This window comes from Arachis hypogaea, chromosome 15, assembly GCF_003086295.3.
Source record: "Arachis hypogaea cultivar Tifrunner chromosome 15, arahy.Tifrunner.gnm2.J5K5, whole genome shotgun sequence".
NCBI lineage: Eukaryota > Viridiplantae > Streptophyta > Magnoliopsida > Fabales > Fabaceae > Arachis > Arachis hypogaea.
Window position 1 is genome coordinate 156254710 of NC_092050.1, and position 20053 is coordinate 156274762.

Below are 20053 nucleotides of genomic sequence, written 5' to 3' on the forward strand. Positions count from 1 at the left end.
CACTATTCAATCGATTGGTTATGGCTAAAAATCGATTGAACTTTGCACGTGACTTCTAATTCAATCGATTGGTTTGAAACTTCAATCGATTGTGGAGACTTTCTCCTCAAGGTAACACCTAATTTCTTCATCTCCTTTACTTTAATAATGTTTTCTTTAAGTCACTACTTCTTTCTTCCTACCTACCTTGCTTGCTGTGATTTCGTTCATTTGTTGCAGGGAAATGATTTCAGTCTGTTTGTCCGTTCATATTCGTTGTGTTCATGAGAATGTACTATAGTTATAGTGACTCAACCCTATCAATTTTCATTTTTTAATTATCCTAGACTATTCATTGATTGGTTACATCCTCAGTGTTGGGCTGCATTGGCGCTTCAAGTTTGATTGGTGCTCAATGAGTACCCGAAATTGAAGCTAACCCAAGGAAGAAAACTGCTTCCCAATTTATATTGGCGATGATCGTACAGACGAGGATGCTTTTAACGTAAAAATAAATAATCAAACTTATTGATATTTAATTAATTACACTACTTGTATTACATATCTAACTGACTACCATAATCATCATCAGGTTTTGCGCAACAGAGGTCAAGGGATTGGGAATCTTATTTTTAGAGTTCCAAAAGACACATAAACTTCATACACCTTGAAAGATCCAGCAGAGGCAAGTTTCAACAAATAATTATTATCTTATAAATATAGTATTTTTTTTGTATTATGGTGAATCTGAACATCCTTGCCCAACCAATATGTTCAGGTTGAGCAATTTTTTTGCGGCGTCTAGTGGAATGGAAAAGATCGATTACACCAACAAATGCATAGAGAGATTTATTCCATGAGTAGTATACTTAACTTATTGTAGATTACCTATTGAAGGAATATAAGAGTTTTAAACCAATCGATTGAATTAAAAACCATGTGCAAAGTTTAATCGATTTTTAGCCATAACCAATCGATTGAATAGTGAGACCAATCGATTGTTTTGAAGAAATCAATCGATTGAAAATGCTAAACAATCGATTGATTTACATAAATTCCACATTTAATTCATTGTTCAATCAATTGGTTACTATGACTAACCATGCTTCCCAGCAATTTACAATCGATTGTTTAGTGATAAACTGAAATTCAATCGATTGAGTTAGAATTCAATCAATTGGTTTGATAGTCCAATCGATTGGTTTTCAACGAAACACGATTTCATGACTCCTCACAAACGTGACAGATCAAATTTAATATTTTAATCGATTGGAATGGCCAAAAAATTTATTAGGATCAATGAAAGATCTAATTCGTTATTGTTTTTGTTCTTGATTGTTAATAAAGATGGTAGATTTTGGTTAAAATAATTATTTATAAAATAAAAAATTGTTTTTATAATTAAATAAAATATATGGGGTTAATTTGTAATTAAATTTAAAAAAGAACTATTTAGCAATTATTAAAAAACCTTAATAGAAATTAATAGAAATTAACATTTTTGTCATGTACTTGTTACTTAAGGACAAAACCAAACTCCTCTTGCTTCAATATAGCTACTACTACACTGTGCAAACACAGTTGAAGCTTCAGATATCAATGCTCTCATTGCACCTGATAAACCATCATTAGCAGACAAACTGGAGAGATCATCTAATCTGGTTTCTGCAATGTTGAGCATCCAAGAACACTGAAGCATCATTATTATTGGTGATGAAGTCTAGTGCTATTTTCAGTGCTTCCATGGTCTCTTCATTTGGAGAAAATTAAATAACATTGGTCTCAGCATCAAGAGAAGCATAGAATCCTTCCATTTCTAGATCATCAGCATCATCATCTGTCGTCGTTGGCAACACAGTGCAACATGTTTTGTGATGAAATTCTTCTCTAATAGCCATTCCACTTAATGAAGAGGGAAATAATGGAGCTTGAAGGTTTTGTGTCTCGGCCAAAAATGGGGATTGAGAATATTCTGCCAGTATATTAGCAGGGTGATCCAACACTGCTTGGGCTAATACACAATATACAAGACGAAAAAGGTAAAGAAAAGGAAATCTGTCTCTTAATCTCTGATGTTGTAGCTTGTGGATGATAATTGCATTAAATTTGATCTCAGGTGAGAGTTCAAAAATTCTTGCTAACATTGGCGCAGGGATAACTCTTTGCTATACATCCATAAATCATTATTACTTTCTGTAGGAATTCAAGCTTTATGAAATGCCCAAATATATAAACTACATATAAGACAAAGTTTAGGAAGAATAATAAAGAGTCAATTAACTCTTCACTTTCTCTCTTTACAAATTTCTTTATTAGAAATTAGTTATATGAACATCTTAAAAATGAAGACCAAAAAAGGAGCAAAAGATAGAGAGGGATTGAGATGTCTTGTTTTCGAATGTTTAAAATAAAAATTTCAATTGTTTACCCCCCATCACTAGCAGTATCATTACTTGCTAAGCTTAACAATGTTGAATCTGAACCATAATCCCTTTCTGAAGATGCATGACAAGGCAGGTCAATGTAGCCTAAGCCCAACCTTAGTGTACATAAATCATCAACACATGGGCCTATAATGCAAAGCACATGAATAGTCACACTTTATATATGCTACAAGCAGAATAAACCTGGTTGAGTAAGAAAATGACAAAATTGATCAAGCACCTTGCCTATGCCGGTCAAGAAAAAAAAGTTAATTAATTACTACATATATAACCTTCGCTTATCTTTACAAATTACTATTTTTTGGTTCCAAATTAGATGTTACTTTGAATTTTCTCTACCTAGTAAGAAATAAGCTACTACTTGATAAGAAGTATAACTATTCCAAGTTTTATGGATTTACACGGAACTCACAAATACCCATGAAAATGAAAATGAAAATGAACTCATAAATGAAATGGCATCAATGTAAATTACCTTGCACACTGGAATTTGGTTCCCTACTCACATGATCATTCAATGAAAAACTCATTCCTAAAGGAAGATCCAATGAAAGCCTCCTTTCATGTGATGCCATATACTTCTGTTGTTGCATATTTATCTGAAAATTTCCCATGATCAACTCTTCTTTATGCAACAGAGGATCAATAAATTGAATATTCGCCACGCTACTTCTATCTTTGTGAAAATAGATTCCAAGTTTCTTGATAGCTGGTCCCCTTTGGCCACAAGACTTAATTGTACACACAACATGATTCCATTCATTTTTTAAAATCACTTCATTCACTTTGGACTTCATCAATTTTGGATCAGTAATAAATATATGATCCACTAATTGATTGGATGTCTCCACTGATTCAAGATGTTCCGCTTGACCTCTGCTGCTGTTGATGATAAACTCCGGACAAATGTGTGTACGCGAAAGATCAACCGCAGGTCCAACAAGAACACATAAAGAGATTTCAGGAAGCTTGTTGCGAAACCAGAAAGAAATTGAATCATTGTTGCTACTATGCTCCACCCACTTTGGAATGCTACTACTTGGAAGAACAAAATCCTTGGCTCCATCCTCATGCAATTCCTGTTGGTCAAATACATTTCATACTTTTAACAATATGTACTGCTTTGGTTCCAAAGAAGTTTTCATTTGAAACAAATTGATTACTAGAATTACTAGTCTGTACAATAGATAGTTATTTGAAACTGGAGATAATATTAAGAATATCAATTTTAAATGATCAAGTCCAATACATAGGGATAGAGGAACCTTGTTAAGTAACATGTTTTTGCTGGCGTAAGTCAAGGATATGCAGTTTCTTGCAGAGAAATACTTTATGTTTGGTGGAATCCCTTTAATTTCTCGAAGTTCTCTGCAGCCATTCAAACTAAGTGACCTCAAGGAGCAAAGTTCTTTGAGGCTTTCATCAAGAACTGTGAAATTATGCTCTGACAGGTCTAAATCTTCCACATTGCGAAACCAGGTAAGATAAGTTGTAAAAGATTCATGGAGCAAATCTGGTAGTTTGCAGGCAGAATGTTTTGCCTCCAAAGGTGCCATTGGACTCCCTTGTTCTTCTTCAACATCTACTTCAGACCTCGCAGAAGTCACTTTCTCAAAATTGTTAGTATATCCTTTAATTTTCCCAACATTTTTGGAAAATGTTCAAGACTAGAGCATCCTGAAAGACAGAGATGTACAAGATTGGTCAACTTGATAGATGGAAATCTCTTAAGCCTCCTGCAACCTTGAGCACTCAATACGCTAAGTCTGTCTAAGAATACAATTGATTCGTCAATTTTAATTAAATTCAAGCACATATTCAATGATAGGTTTACTAAATTTGGGACTCCGGATATATCAGGTATCTCTTCTACATTAGAATCATCAAGATTTATGACCGTCAAGCTCATGTACTGCAACAAAAAAAACAAAAGGATGTCAAATGATGAAAAAACCTTAAAGATTTTTATTGTCATATGTAAAGGTTTTGGATGAAAGAATTTTAGACTTGCCTTTTGCTTTTCAAGAAACCTAACTGATTGTATACTCTTGCCGGATAATTGGAATATGACAAGTCCCTCCGGATGAAAATCAAGTGGTAAACAAGGTGAAGGATATTCCTCCCAATTCAACACTCTTAACCAATTTGGAAGATACTTGGGACCTTGGGAAAAATAAGTATGTCTAATAAACAGTGTTTTGAGATTTCTCATTTTCTTGAAAGCCTCTCCATCCCATCTTATTACTTTTTCAAACTTGGGAAAATCCATATGTATCATTTCAATTTTGTCAGATCCCTGTTAACACAAAACAACATCATTACATGTATAATTATATGTTTCAGGACTTTATTACACACATTTAGAAAAATATAAGGTCCTACTAATTCTATCCAAAGAAGTCGGAGAGCTGAAAATTTTCAAGGGATAATAAGAGCACTTAACTAAACCATTCATACTTATCTTACCTATTCATTTCAAAAACTTGAACTATATCTTCAAGGATCCATAATCGACTATGCTTCCCAGGCTTTTTTGGTGATTCTTGATGAACAATGTCTCTACCCATGTCTTGAATGAGTGCATGCAAGATTATTCCACGATATGCATCCATTTTTATTAGTGATTTTTCAACCAACACTTTAAGTCCGTATTCCAAGGAGTCGACATTATAATGAGCACAAAGTATCCTTTTGACATCTTTCAATTCACATCCATTGAAACAACAAGCAATATCAAGAAAAATTTCCTTCTCAAATTCCTCCAATCCATCAAAGCTTACCTTAAGCACATTTTGTATCTTTTTATTGGGAATTCTTCTGTATTGATCTAATGCGCAGATTTCCACTGTTCTATACTTTTGCCCAGAAAGTTGGATCCCATAACTTCCAAAGCCAATGGTAGGCCAGAAGCATAAGTTACCACACTACTCAAGATGTCTAAGTAACTTCGATCAACTTTGTTAGTTTTTAAAGCTTTGAAACTGAGCAATTCTAGAGAATCTTTATCATTCAATTGACTTGCACTGAAGAGAAAAACGCGTGGCCTAGTTGTCCAAGATGCCTTCTTTCACTACTGCATGTTGCTCCAATGATGAAATTTAATAGAAACATCACTGCAACAACGATACACAAATCCATAAAAATGAAATAGGCCCCACAATGCAAAATCAATGGTGAGAGATGTGGTATTGTTATCCTACAGGCTTAACACTATCTGAAAGGAAAACATATGATATAGTGAACTTAATAAAAATTAAATTTTTTGTCATGTACCAAATTCCTCTTGCTAATCTTGTAAAGCTGACTTCACAACAATCTTTTTAAATTTTTCTCCAAGCTCTGACCATTCAGCTTTGATTTCTTCCTGGTTTTCCTTTGCCAAGTCATGCTCATGTTGCAAACGTGGTACTTTCTCCTTCATCACATCCATTTGAGCTTTCAGTGCCTTTCCTTCCACGTAGACATCTCTTTTTCTCTTTCGAGTCGTGTTCTGTTCTTTTCGACAAGCCATGATGTTAGCATTAGTAGTTCTGATTTGCTTTTCTAGCTCCTCTTTCATTTCCTCCAAACGTGCCAACTTTGCCGCAGCTCTTTCCAAGGTCTCCACCGTATCATTGAACTGATTCTTGTTATTTTCAAGGTCTGATTTTAAGTTATCAGCTCTCAACAGTTCTGAAGCAGTGGACTCAACTTTCATGTTTGCTTCAATGTAGCTACTACTACAATGTGCAAACACAGTTGAAGCTTCAGATATCAATGCTCTCATTGCTCCTGATAAACCATCATTAGCAGACAAAGTGGAGAGATACTCTAAGCTGGTTTTCATGATGCAGCAATGTTAAGCATCCAAGAACACTGAAGCATCATTATTATTGATGGTGACGTCTAGTACTATTTTCAGTGCTTCCTTGGTCTCTTCATTTGGAGAAAATGAAATAACATCTGTGCTAGGAGACAGAGACAAACCCTATAGTAGGGTAAGAATCACTTGAAATTGGCATAATCCTGTAAATGCAAGATTACAAATTGACATGACCAGAAGCAAAAGTTTTTGTTTTATAGCCTCATGTCTTCAAAGGTGGTTCTTTTTCACGGGTCATTATTCATTGTTACAGCTTGTCCTGCATAGCTACCTTCTTGAAGAGTAAAATTTAGATCTTCTAGCATCTTATAGATATTGGCCAACTGAACACGTGACTGATTTCCTGCTGCAAATGTATGAAATCTACCAATGATCTCAACCTGTCTCCACCCACATTCTTTAACCAGTCCTTTACCATCTATCAATTTTCTCATTGCATGCACCGAATGAGGTGTACAAATTAGCCATCAATACATAATTTCCAGAGCTTCCAGGACTAAACTCTAGTAACTTGACAGCAGCAAGCTCCCCGAGCTCAACATTACCATGGATCCTACAAGCACTGAGCAATGGGCCCAAGCTTGCACTTGTGCTTCCAAGGGCATCCCCTGAATCGTATCTAAAGCTAAGTCAAGCCAACCAACTCGACCAAGAAGATCTACCAAGCAAGTGCAATGTTCTATCTTAGGAGTTATTCCAAAATCTTTTTGCATACTTAGGAAGTACTTCAATCCATCTTCTACTAACCCTGCATCGCCACAAGCCAGCAAAACACTGGTGTAAACAACAGCATCTGGAATTATCCCTTCTGTAGTTGTCATTTTGCGAAATAGGTCAATCGCTTCTTTCCCCATCCCATGAATAGCATAGCTATTTATCATGAAAGACCAAACAGTTAAATCTTTATCTGCCACTTCTTCGAATACTTCTTGGGCTTTCTTGATGCTTCCACACTTGGAGTACAAGTGTATAAGAGATGTTTGGATTTGTAGATCAAATTCCAATTCATTTAGAGAAATATAATCTTCCATCTCTTTTGCTATGCTAATTGATCCTAAATCGATTGGTGGATCTGGTCTAAAATCTGTCCTTACAAGCCTTCTAAACAAATGCAACGCCTCCAATGGGTGATCTGAATGGGCATATCCTGCAATCATCAATGTCCATGAGAAAATGCTCTTTTTGATAATCAAATCAAATATCCTTCTAGCAGATGCAAGGTCACTGCATTTTGCATACATAGTTCTTAGCAAATTTTCAATGAACTCCTCTTTATCGCATCCACATTTGAGTACAAAAGCTTGAACGGATGAAGCTAATAAGAGATCTCCTACTTGTATACAACCAGATATAAGAATTAGAAATACAATAAAATCTATGCCAGTACGCTTCTGTGCGGCATTTCATCAAACACGTGGCGTGCACACTCAACATAAGTGCACTTAGCATATATGCCAACAAGTGCAGTTTGAACAAATAAGTCATCTTGGAAGCCAAGTCTCAGAATATGGCCATGAATCATAGTCCTATGAATAATGAAACCAAGGTAAAAGGGCTAAGTGATGCAGACTGCACTGCCATTTAAATAATGGATAATTATCCGATTTGTTTTTATTAATACTTCAGATATCTAAAATTGATTCATGTGATATAATTTATTATTTTCTAACACCAAGAGTCGTATTTTTTAAAATATGAAACATAATTGATCATTTTAAAATATTAGAATGTAATATAAATTGACTTATCAAATCAATTTCAACTACTAACATAGATATTAAAATTAGTTTTCATCTTAGATAGTTTACATACTCTTTCCACACCCTATTTGAGTACGTCTTACATTTAAATTTGTATATTTATTAATCAATTAATTTCTTTCGTGAAAGAGAAGAGACTTTCCTTATAAATCTATGTACCAAACATGCTTGTTTTGATATTAATAGTGTGGATTACTTTTTCCGTGATGACATCAAAAGAAGCCAATTTATTGCTGTCGTCTCCGATATAAAATATTACATCACATTTGTTGCTCATTCTCTGGTTCACAAAATTTTGGAGAAGGTCCAAGTCTATATGAGAAAAGCTTCACTCAAGATTCCTTCACAGCAATTTCACCCAAAATGGATATTTCAATGCGTCTATTCTTAGTAAAAGAGGAAATCAGAGTAATAAACTCGTTGAGCACTACCAAAGTTCTGGTAGGGCTATCATCATTTTCTTGCAGCCAAACCATTGATGTGGTTCGAAACGTTTCAGTGCTGAGGTTAAATGACACAAGTACTTGTTCTTCGAGTCCATTAGTGGCATACTCCATTCAAGTATGCTATAGAAGCTTTATCTACATTTTCCTTCTTAGTCATTTCAAGATCAAGTTTCTTCCAACAATTACTTTTTAGTCAAATTGGAGAAGATTCATCTAAGTAATAATGACTATAATATACACATTGAATCACTTTATAATCATCATTCACATGATCATAACCAAATCCATGAACCCTTACATGCCTATCAAAGCTGGGCTCATCTTCAGTAATACCCGAAGGAATAATTTTATGCTCGTCGATTTTAGGGTTCCAAAGTCCTATTATTACCTCACGACTTGGTCGTGCATAGTGACATATAATGCCATTAACACACTCCACAACCTCGCCAGGACCATAACTCTCAAACAGAGTTGGCAAAACTAATATAACCATGTTTTCATATCTCTCTCCAGAAAGCAAATGCACATTATTTTTATTACGGACATTTTCACCACTTTGGCAAAATAATCTCCATAGAAGGAGAGACGATAAACGAGCAGTTTTAGATTTTAAATTCTCATAGTACAAGCTCTTAAAATCAAAATTTTCAAGTAAATTTAGCCAAGACTTCGGCAGGTAACTAAATCGCTTCAAAGATTTAATAGGTAATTTTGCTAGAATTTTCAGTGCAAGATCATTAGGAATCTGATTGCTATGGTTTGCCTTTTGTATTGAAAAAAAAAATAAGGAAACATACAGAGAATGGGGTGCTGTGCTTTGTAGAATGAAATGAAAAATAAATTAGATTCCAACATACAAGTTTAGAAAAATTTGAATGGTATTACATTTTTGGGGTTCTATTTATTTCTCTCCTAATCAAGATCTCCAATATATAGGACTAAATATCAAACCAATCAAATTGATTGATTGGGAATATATATAGCAAATCTAAATAGAATAAGAAAAAAAAAAGAAAGCCGATATAAATTGATTGACTGAAAATAACTACTTATCATTATTTGTGCTACTTTGTTTGAAAAAAAAATAAAAAAGAATTTTGAAAGTGAAATCAAAACATATAATTTGAAAAAATAACAAAACAAATTAAGTAAAAATAAAAGAAATGTGTTTTCTATTTATTTAATTGAAAGAATCATAGTCCCATGAATAATGAAGGTGTTCCCATGCGCACCAGTATGTGAAACCATAGAAGTGTATATGTTTAAGGTTTCAGCAAAGAACCCAGTATTGATAGAATCTCGAATCATCAAATTTCATGGGTTAAAGGGCTTTTTGAAGCTGCTAACTGATGCAGAACGCACTGCCACCTGAATGGACAATGATCCGATTTTGTTCTGATTTGTTTTCCTTACTAATTCAGATATCCGAAATTGAGTCGTGTGATATAATAGAGGGTCCACACCGTAAAATAATTAAAATTATACTAATGTCTGAAGTGAATTAGTTTACATGTATGTCCTAAATATATGTAAATCCGAATCAAGTAAATTCAATTTATATTTTTTTAATATAAATTGAATCAATTGGATTCGATTTACTATATATATTATATCAATCTTGACTCGATTTACTTATATATGTAATAAATTGAATTTAGTTGATTTGATTTAATATTAATACATAGTATTGACATTTTTGTCAATAAAAAAATACTCTTATTTAGATTCAAATAAAATATCAAAAAAATCACAATGAATAAGAATAAAACTTTTGTATTTTATTATTTTAGTTTAAATTTCAAAAAATTGACATTTTTTATAAATTTATGAATGAAAAGTTGAAAACAAAACTTATAAATTTTAGGGTACAATTTTGCTCAATTAAAAATTAGAGGGCTAAATTGAGTTGGAAGTCAAATTTTAAAAGTAATCTTAAGTATTAACTCAAAATTATTGCTTTGATTTTTTAGAGTATAACGTCATTAAAACAATAAGTTTTATACTTAATTTCACAAATTAAATAATAATTTAATTGATGTAGTATTTTAATTAGTTTTCAAATTACATACTGTATAAATATAGTTGGTTATTATATCTTGTATAATTATCTGTTACTTCTGACTATGAAAAATTATAGCTTTAACTCCTATGTCACTTTGGAGGGCTATACTTTATATTAATTTTTTTAACATTAAAAATTTCAGTAATAATTTTTTAGATGCTAATGAGTCAAATGATAATTTTTAATAAATTTTTAAAAATCGTTTACTGTTTAGTTTTACATTCATAAGTTTATAAAAATCTAAATTTTTTAGAATTTAAACTAAAACACAAAAGTTAGATTTCTATTCTTGTTTGTTTTAATTTTTTTGATATTTTACTATGATTATCTTGTTTATTTTACTCGTTGCAAATTGTTTTATTGTACTTATCACTTATAGGTTGGACAGTGAAATGAAATGTCCACTAAGACAGAGATTGCAGAGCTAAAATTATTTTTGGAAGTGGAAACAGGATGTGCTCTTTTTCTTTATATTTTCAAAACAAAGATGAAAAAAAATAGTTTAGTACTAATACAGCTTATTTGTATGTGTTACATAATATAAGATGCAAAAACTGATTTCAATATAATATCTTGTGTCTTGTGTGTCTGATACATAATTATTTTAGAAGTTTACTTTGAAAAGTTGACATTAATTATTTTAGAAGTTGGCTTTGAGCTACTATATTTTTATCAGGAAATTATGGTGCAGTTCAATGCTGATATTGCTTATGGCATGCCATGGAAGTTTATTCCTACTCAAAGGGAGGTTTTTCTTGATTTACACCCTGTATCTTATTGCATGTATGCTGTATTTCCATCTTGAGATAGTATTATAACTTGGCAAGTATTCATTGAGGAACTTTTATTTTTAATTTCTTGGAACCGTTAAGTTTAGTTAGATTATATTATTCTATTAAAATTCCATTCTGCTAGCTTGGAGAGAACTGTTGGTGATCATATTAAATAAGAAAGTTTGGTTGTGATAATTTAATTTTTATGGGGATTGATACATTATTTTTTGATCTGGTTCTAGTTGTATTTATGATTAATAGTTACACAAGATAAGTATGATTTTGGTTCCTAACGTAGAGATTGAAAATTTATTGTCTTCGACCTTTTTTTTGCTCTAAAATGGTCTCCAAGGTTTCAGTTTCTTTTAAAATCGTCCCTTTTACCAATTTAATTTTTTTTATTACCAAACTACCGCTCATTAAAAAAATTATAAAATAAAATAAATATAAAATAAATAAAAAAAAAGAAGAAAGAAAGGAATAGATACAGAGAAGGGAGTGGAGAGAGAAAGAAGAGGACGCGAGAAAAAGGGGCAGGGGGAGGGGGATGAAGGGGGACCGCCGCACCATCGCGCCACCGCACCACCACCACCATCTTCTTCTTTTTCTCTGCCGCACCGCACCGTACCACCGCACCGCACCACAGTGACCGCACCACCACACCTTTTTCTTCTTTTTCTTCTGGGAACCGGATTTTTTGTGAAATTTCTGGATATTTTATAAAATTTGTTGTGGAATATTGTTGTTGCTGAAATTTGAATTTGGAGTATTGTTGTTGATGAATTTGTTGATTCTTGTTCAAAGTGTATGTTGCTTGAATTTTCTGATGATGATGATAATGATGACCATGATGATATTGGTGGTGGTGGTGGTAAGTTCTTGTTCAGTTTGGGCTTTTGGTTGATTTTGGAAAAAATTCTGATGATGATGACTATGATGATACTGGTGGTAGTTTTGGTTAGGCGTAGGCTTCTGGTCTGGTGATGGTGGTGGTGGTTAATTTTGAGGTGAAGGAAAAAAGGTATTTTCTTTGGACGATTTTAAAATAAACTGAAACTTGGGAACTATTTTAAAGAGAAAAAAAGGTTAAAGACGAAATAAATTTTCAACCTCTACGTTGAGAACCAAAATCATACTTATCCGTAGTTACGCCATAGACTCTGTGTTTGAACTTTGAAATTTGAATCTATTGGCTTGCAAAATTTCATTCTATCATAGTATCATGGGATAAGTTGAATATTGTACACATTCAGTGTTTATTTTATATTTTATACAGGTAATTAACTTTTGTTATAATCGTAACATGATTGGTCTATAAAAATAATTAAGTGATGATTGATTTTTTATATCATTATGCAAGGCGTTTAATTCTCACCGATAAGGATCCTTTTCAAATTGTATTCTTTAGAGGGTAATTATAAATTGAACTACTAATAGTGTGTATTTTTATTATATTATGATGAATTAATTAAAGTATATAAGAGAGACTTAATAAAAATAATGGGTGAAAAATTTGATGAATTGTTTATTTCTCTGGCAAGTAACATCAAACTCTTACGTTCCTTCTGTTTTAATGTGTTATAAAACGAATTATTAAATTCTAAAATAAAAATAACTCGTTATCTCATTGTTTCAATAAAACTATTAATTTTTTAACAAAAATGTTATTTGTACACCAAAATCAACCACTAATGTATTTGTATATAAATATATGTGTGATTTAATTTATTTTTAATGTATATTTATATTCTAACATATATTTTATACTAATAGCTGATTTTAGTATATATGTAACATAATTCTTTTTTTAATTAAAGATTGTCATTACTTTATTTCTTCTGTTTATAATATGAATAAGTATAGAGAATTAATTTTTAATTATTTAATGATAACCAACTTTTAATTTTTTTTATTATAATAAAATTATTCTTTAATTCTCATTTTTTAGACATTTTAAAATTTATGATTTTAGAGATGAAAATTTAATACTAGTTTAAATTTTAAAATAAAAAAAAATTAAAAATTAAATGATATTGACTGAACAAAATTTTCCTCTAATTTAATCCTTATTATATCTACTTTTTTTTCTATTGTTAGAGAATATCATTACTATCTATTTATTTTTAATATATAAAATTAGGTACATAGATTTACCCACATTACTTTTAAGTTATTTTTCTTCTTCTACTAACACCATATCAGCACCAACGCTTACTTGGCAAAATTTTAGAATCCACCACTCAAATCTTGCCAAATCAACTTTTATTTTCACATAAAAAAAACACAAAAAACAACTAAAAAATACAATAAAAATCAACAAATTAACTTTTTCCAAACCAATCCTTATTTCTAAAACAACAAAAACACAAATTAACATTTACCCCAACAAAAAGCTCTCAAAACCAAAGAGCTTATTACCTTTCTCAAACTCTCACCCTCTTAGCACCTCTCCATACCAAGATCCTATTTCCTCCATCTTCTTCCGGTCCCATCCTATTTCCTCCATCCTCTTCCTGTCCCATGAGCCATTGTTTTTTCCTCAAAACAAATTGTACATCGCGATGTCCATCTCCGGTGGAGCCGCATTGCATAAATTGCAGAAACTAGGGCAAACTCCATTCCTCCTCTTGCGGTTTTACTGTCAGAGCTCGATTCTGGGTCTCAGACCAACGTCATCATTCGGCGCCACCAACGTAGGAAATTTGTCTCAAGTATCTTCCTAAAAATTTTCAACTTTGCCGTTTACTCTTCTCATTGTTCAATATCATTTTCAATAGCCCTATTTATTTGTTATAAATAATAACATTTTAATTGTGAACTCATTGCAAGTAGCACAAGTTTATGTATTCCTCTTTTGTAAACGGTTTTGTCTAACACTCACAACCAAAATTAATGTGCATTTAAAATTATTGCTCCCTAGTTCCTATATACTATCGATTGCAATATTTCAACATCAAATTATAAATTGTTATTTTACATGTGGAGTACTTCTTCCACAATTTATATTTACGTGTTCTTCTTTTTCAAATTGTTATTCCACATGTGCAGTATTGCTTCTACAATTTACTTAGAATGGATTATCATTCTTTGACCATGTCTTGTTCTCTTTGTTGTAGAAGGATTTGTAGTGGTAATGACAGACCGGAAGAGTTAATACCCAAAATTGCTAGATAAAAACCAATCACTATTTAGTAAAATATTTTAAAAAAATTAAAACAAAAAACTCTTATCTATTATTATTCAATTGAAACATCAAGTACTAATTAAATGCAATAAACATACATTAAAAGTGTCATAATAATTATTATAAAAAATTTCAGTTACAAATATTCAAATTCTACAACTTATACATATTAAGACTCTTACTACTCTTCATTTCTTAATCTCTTATACTAATTGTCAAAAATTCCTTAAATTTAATATAACATTTTTATATATTTTTCATTCTCATTCATTTATAACATTTTTATATATTTTTCATTCTTATTCATTTATTTTTTTTTTCATTATTTACAAACAAAAAAACCACAAGAAAAGACAAAGTATAGCCATTAATGCAAATCGAAAAATGAAAAAAAAAAATACAATTTTGTATAACTCTAATATAAATAACCTATGTCTTTTTTAAAAGTAAATAAATTCAAAATCTATTTATAATATGTGCTCTAAAATATTTTTAATATAATATTTATTAAAATATACTATATAGTATAAATAATCTACCTCTCCGCGCATTGCGCGGATCTCACTCTAGTTTGCTATATAAAGAAGCTCATATGTCGGATTCATAGATTAAATATTAAAGGAGACTTCTAGAGTTCCAATGCTGATTTTGTAAGGAATATGGAGGGAAGTTGATAAAGTATAAACATAAATAAGATAGTTACATAGAAGAAGGATCTGGAACATGTTGGAAAACTCTTGCATCATCCTTAATAACATGTCATCATCCTAGGTTGGCACTTTCTCAATATCTCTACACATTACCAGAAGAAAGCTTCCATTTTACCATGCCGAGTGAAGCATGTGCCATAGAATTTTCAAGAACCATGCTTCATCTTCTACATATACACATCAAACCTTCAAGTCAGGCATCAAAATTTCGAAAAGTTGAAGAATACAAACAGCAAAGTGTCATAGTCCAAAATAGTTGATCACAACCTATACCTTATTTCCCCACATTTCCACCTGATTCTCCACATTTTTTTGAGTGCTAAAATCTAATAAACAGAAATGAGGCTACAACAAATGAATTTGGGAGTGCTGCTACTGTTCTTGCTTCTTGTTCTTGCTGGCTTTCCATATAAAGTAGAAGGGTATCTGTATCCATTAACAGATCGTCCTATAAACCCCTTGGTTGATCTATGGACAGATCGTTTCCTTGATCCACTTCGTGTTCTTGAGCAAATCCCAGTTGAGCTTGGAAAAAATGATCCATCATCACCCATGGCAATGATGATGACACCTGCAAAGGTAGATTGGAAGGAGACACCAGAAGGGCATGTTATAGCCCTTGATGTTCCAGGGTTGAACAGAGATGAGATCAAGATTGAAGTGGAGGAAGGGAACAGGGTTCTGAGGGTAAGTGGAGAGAGGAAGAAGGAGGAGGAGAAGGAAGGGGAACACTGGCACAGGGTTGAAAGATCCTATGGCAAATTCTGGAGGCAGTTCAAGGTGCCTGAGAATGTGGACTTGGAATCTGTGAAGGCTAAGCTAGAGAATGGTGTGCTTACTCTGACACTGGAAAAATTGTCACCTGATAAGATCAAAGGTCCAAGAATGGTGAGCATTGCAGGGGAGAGTGAGAAACCAGCACAAATCAAGGTCAATGAGACCAAACAGGAGCTGTGAAATAACTGCTAATCATGAATGATGATCATGTTTTGGTTCCGAATATATGAGTAAATGAATATATGAAGAATGGTTTTCAGTTTGGTTTTGTGCTGTGAATGAAAGAGTTGTAGTATGAGGATTATGGTTGTTTTCATGTACCGAAGATACTGGTGTTGATATTGATCAATGATGAGTAAATAAATTATCCATTACTATAAATCTGGCTCCATGTAACATTATAGCTCATTGTTTAACCTCTCTTGATTAGCAATGTTCATGGAAGAAAAATGACCTTACCAAGAGATGTATAAAAATGAGAATGGATATACCAGTCTCTGTTCTTGAATAAAAATAATAATAATATAATGCAGCTATTTAACAACAAAACCTTTTGCAGTATGGAAGTGAAAACATTGTTATGTTCGCATGAGACAAAAATAAGGTGAAATTTTAATTCCTCTCAACAAATTGTATGTGTTACAAGAGTCACAAAAGAATTAGTAACCCAATCATTCACCCACCAAAAGAATTAATTGAACATCTGAGAGACATGAGTACTAGATGAAATACTGTACACTAATGCTACATCAACACCTCTCTAGTGTTTTCCCTTATGTTCTAAGATCCTATTTTAATATTCTAAACGTAATAACAGAGAGAACAAACCTAATGCAGAGTTCTTTTCTTCTTTTCTCTTGATAAATCTTGAAGATCCTAGACACAGGATAACTGCGCCAAACAATTTTGCATAACCATGTCTGTGTCATATATACCAGGACTATTCAGTTCAGCATTGGCTTTTCTAAATTAAATGAATGGTTATATTGCCTATATTCTCTCTCTCTCTCAAATCTAGCTAGGCAAATTTGAAAAGCTATGAGGTTAAGGATTGCAATTTGGACTTGACTTCATTTCTAACACCAATGAGACTTTCCAGGAAACTCTGTATCTCTTCTGCTCTTGGATTTGATAGATCAAGAGAATAGAACTGATAAATTTGATCATCAACCTCAATCCAGCTACAACCTGGAGTCTTATGAGATTTCTGTTCCTTCAATGTCCTCCTTATGTTTCGGACTTCATCCCATTTTCCTAACTCCCCATATATATTAGCCAACATTATACCATAGCTACCATTATATGGATCAATCTCAACTAATTTTTTAGCTGATAACTCTGCTAAATCCATGCGGCCATAAACCTTACATCCATTAAGTAAAGAACCCCAAACAACCTCATCTGGCTCCATGCTCATACCCCTGATAACCTCCATCGCCTCATCAAGTCGACCTGCCCGGCCAAGAAGGTCTATCAAGCAGCCGTAATGCTTAATCTGTGGCTCTATGCCATATTCATGAACCATCAACTCAAAGTAGTAATAACCTTTCTCAACTAATCCTCCGTGAGTACAAGCATTTAGCAGACCAACGAAGGTGACATCATCGGGTCTCACATCACCACCAATCTCAACCATTTGCTCAAAAATGGCAATGGCAGTGTCACTTTGGCCATGAAGTGCCAGAGAATTGATCATCGAATTCCATGAAGTTAAGCCTCTCTTAGAATTCATATCAAAAACCTTCCTTGCCAGCTTGAGGTTGCCACATTTCCCATACATATCCACCAGAGCATTCAACACAAACGAGTCAATAGCAAAACCACTCTTGTAAACATAACCATGTATCCATTTCCCAAGCTGAAGCATGCCCGTGTTGCCACAAGCAGAGAGCACGCAAACCACAGTGACCTGATTCGGCCTGTTACTTTCATATTTCTCCTCCATAGCAAGAACAACCATCTCCCTAAACAACCTAATCCCCTCAGAGTAAAAGCCATTTTGAGTGCAACCCGCAATTACGGCACTCCAAGACGGCACATCCCTCTCCTTCATTTCACCAAACAGTTTCAAAGCACTCTCAACATCCCCAACTCTCGCATACCCAGAAACCATAGCTGTAAACGACACCACATTCCTCTCAGACATTTCATCGAACATCTTCCTCGCATTCCCCAAACCACCCAAACTCCGCGAGTAGGAGTCAACAAGAGCCGTTTCCACAACACACCACTCCTCAAAACCAAATTTCACAATCTGGGCATGCACGGAGTCGGTGCCACGTGGCTCCATAACCTCAGGGCAAGATTTGAGAACATGCGGGTATATAAACTGATCGGGCTTTGGCGCGCCTTGAAGGAGCATTTTTCGAAAGAGCGAAATGGCGGAGGCATGGCCGTGAGAGTGGGAGGCGTAGGCGGTGATCATGGCGGTGTAGAGGTAGATGTTGGGGTTGTGTTGGCGATCGAAGATGATGCGAGCGTATGGGAGATTGGAGAGAGTGAGGGCAGAGAAACGGAGAAGCTTGAAGGCATAGAAGTGGGTTTGGGAGTGGCCAAGAACGGTGAGATAGGATTGAAGCTGCTTGAGATGGTTGAGGTTCTTGCACTTCCCCAGAATCCATAGCACATGTTCGTTTAGATTGTTATGCTGCTGCTTCAATTCCATGCCTTCACTTTTCAGTTACAATAACTCACTTAACTAATTACACATACTCCTCTATTGTAAGTTGTAACACTCACCTTCCTTGAATTACAATTAAGAGTGGAGTCAGAATTAGGCTTTTAAAATTTTTAATCTCTAACTAATTAGTCTCTAAAAGATAAAACAAAAAATTAATACATACCTTAAACGATTTATGTTCTTTTTTTTATAGATAGTGCAAAATAAAAGTTATTTATGTGTTTTATCTATAACAATATATAATGCCAATACATGGATTTGGTGTCTAAAATTCTTTTTCAATTTTACCCTTCCTAATAATCTATCCCACTATATGTCAGTTATTCCACACTAAAAAATTTCACTATCTCATCTTCTCTCTTATCACATACATTTACGTTCTCTCTTATCTCATTAATTCACAATCACTGTGAAGTTCTATGATTATTTCTTTCCTCTCTTATTGTCTATCATCTCAGATATAAAGATAATTGGTGTCTAAATTTAAATTCCAATATTGCTTCTAAAAAAAATTTTATTATTAAAAAATTCTTTCATCAGTTAACATTAAATATAAATTTTTTTATCCTTTTTTTACAGTAATCTGATTAAGATTTTTGTATTGAATGTAAATTATTATTATATAATTTTTATTTGGATATATTTTTAAAAAATAAAAGTAAAATAATTCAATAGAGACAATTTTTTAAAAATAAATTTATACAAAATAATTTTTCACTTATCATACTCTTCTAATATACTCTTAGGTACTTACACACTATATAATGTTAATTGGCGTCTAAATTTAAGTTCCAATATTATCCTAGAGAAGTTTATTATTAAAAAAATTTCTCCCATACATCCGTCCGTTACGTTGAATAAAAAAAATTTTCACACATTTTTCATAGCAATTTTATCAAAAATGTTCTGTTGGATGTAAATTATTTATTCCGATTTTTTTATTATGAATATACTTTTAAAAGAATAAAAGTAAAATAGTGTAATAGGACAATATTTTTTTAAAAGAATTTACACAGAATAATTTTTGTACTAATATATTAGGATTCATTTTACATATAATATTCATTCATCCGAGTTTATTTATGGAGTATCTTATAAAAATTATATTTAATTAATTTTTTTATCTTATAACCATTTTATATTTTGAAATTTAAAATTTTGTATTTTTATTTTTATTCATGTTTTATTTTTATGTTTTATTTTAGTTCTGTTAATCAAAAAATATTAACATTAGTTTTAATGTTTAACTTTTAGAATAAATAAAAAGATGGAATCCTTTTTATAAATTTGATGATTAAAAAACTATTTATTATGGAATAAGTTAAGTCTATTTCTTGACTATAGGAATATATATAATTCACTATTGAATGTAATCG

General features: G+C 32.5%; 4 protein-coding genes across 5 annotated transcripts; 1 reads left to right on the top strand and 3 right to left on the bottom strand.

Moving 5' to 3' along the window:
• Positions 1-1430: 1430 nt before the first annotated feature.
• Positions 1431-7920, bottom strand: LOC112751645 (uncharacterized). 2 transcript variants are annotated; one of them, XR_011872607.1, is made up of 4 exons: positions 5697-7920; positions 4890-5536; positions 3689-4719; positions 2658-3502 (listed from the first exon to the last, which is right to left on the bottom strand). XR_011872607.1 is itself a non-coding variant. In XM_072217335.1 (3 exons), the coding sequence occupies exons 1-3, from the start codon at positions 3977-3979 to the stop codon at positions 2117-2119; spliced, it is 951 nt and encodes a 316-aa protein (XP_072073436.1). In that variant the 5' UTR covers positions 3980-4369; the 3' UTR covers positions 1431-2116. The 2 variants fall into 2 exon arrangements, 1 of the variants encoding a protein (XP_072073436.1); XM_072217335.1 differs by lacking the exons at positions 4890-5536; positions 5697-7920 and adding an exon at positions 1431-2172 and having other exon boundaries at positions 2899-3502; positions 3689-4369.
• On the bottom strand, positions 6262-7526 carry LOC140179451 (pentatricopeptide repeat-containing protein At4g30700-like). Its single transcript, XM_072218348.1, has 4 exons — positions 7001-7526; positions 6760-6893; positions 6537-6665; positions 6262-6390 (listed from the first exon to the last, which is right to left on the bottom strand). The coding sequence occupies exons 1-4, from the start codon at positions 7524-7526 to the stop codon at positions 6262-6264; spliced, it is 918 nt and encodes a 305-aa protein (XP_072074449.1).
• Positions 7921-15193: 7273 nt separating the features above from the next.
• On the top strand, positions 15194-16378 carry LOC112751647 (22.0 kDa class IV heat shock protein). The gene has a single exon (XM_025800861.3). It carries the CDS (start codon positions 15560-15562, stop codon positions 16175-16177), a length of 618 nt encoding a protein of 205 aa, XP_025656646.1. The 5' UTR covers positions 15194-15559; the 3' UTR covers positions 16178-16378.
• Positions 16379-16586: 208 nt separating this feature from the next.
• On the bottom strand, positions 16587-18754 carry LOC112751646 (pentatricopeptide repeat-containing protein At1g33350-like). The gene has a single exon (XM_025800860.3). It carries the CDS (start codon positions 18660-18662, stop codon positions 17034-17036), a length of 1629 nt encoding a protein of 542 aa, XP_025656645.1. The 5' UTR covers positions 18663-18754; the 3' UTR covers positions 16587-17033.
• Positions 18755-20053: the final 1299 nt, after the last annotated feature.

Excerpts from the sequence above, each read along its gene's own strand:
- LOC112751645 (XM_072217335.1), bottom strand. The coding sequence starts at position 3,979 with ATGGCACCTTTGGAGGCAAAACATTCTGCCTGCAAACTACCAGATTTG. Across the intron at positions 3,503-3,688 it reads AAAACATGTTACTTAACAAG|GAATTGCATGAGGATGGAGC; the intron begins GTTCCTCTATCC and ends TTTGACCAACAG. Across the intron at positions 2,173-2,898 it reads ACCAAATTCCAGTGTGCAAG|AAAGTAATAATGATTTATGG; the intron begins GTAATTTACATT and ends GAATTCCTACAG.
- LOC140179451 (XM_072218348.1), bottom strand. The coding sequence starts at position 7,526 with ATGTATGCAAAATGCAGTGACCTTGCATCTGCTAGAAGGATATTTGAT. Across the intron at positions 6,894-7,000 it reads TGGATTGAAGTACTTCCTAA|GGGATGCCCTTGGAAGCACA; the intron begins GTATGCAAAAAG and ends GATACGATTCAG. Across the intron at positions 6,666-6,759 it reads CTGGAAGCTCTGGAAATTAT|GTTGAGATCATTGGTAGATT; the intron begins GTATTGATGGCT and ends GGGTGGAGACAG.
- LOC112751647 (XM_025800861.3), top strand. The coding sequence starts at position 15,560 with ATGAGGCTACAACAAATGAATTTGGGAGTGCTGCTACTGTTCTTGCTT.
- LOC112751646 (XM_025800860.3), bottom strand. The coding sequence starts at position 18,662 with ATGGAATTGAAGCAGCAGCATAACAATCTAAACGAACATGTGCTATGG.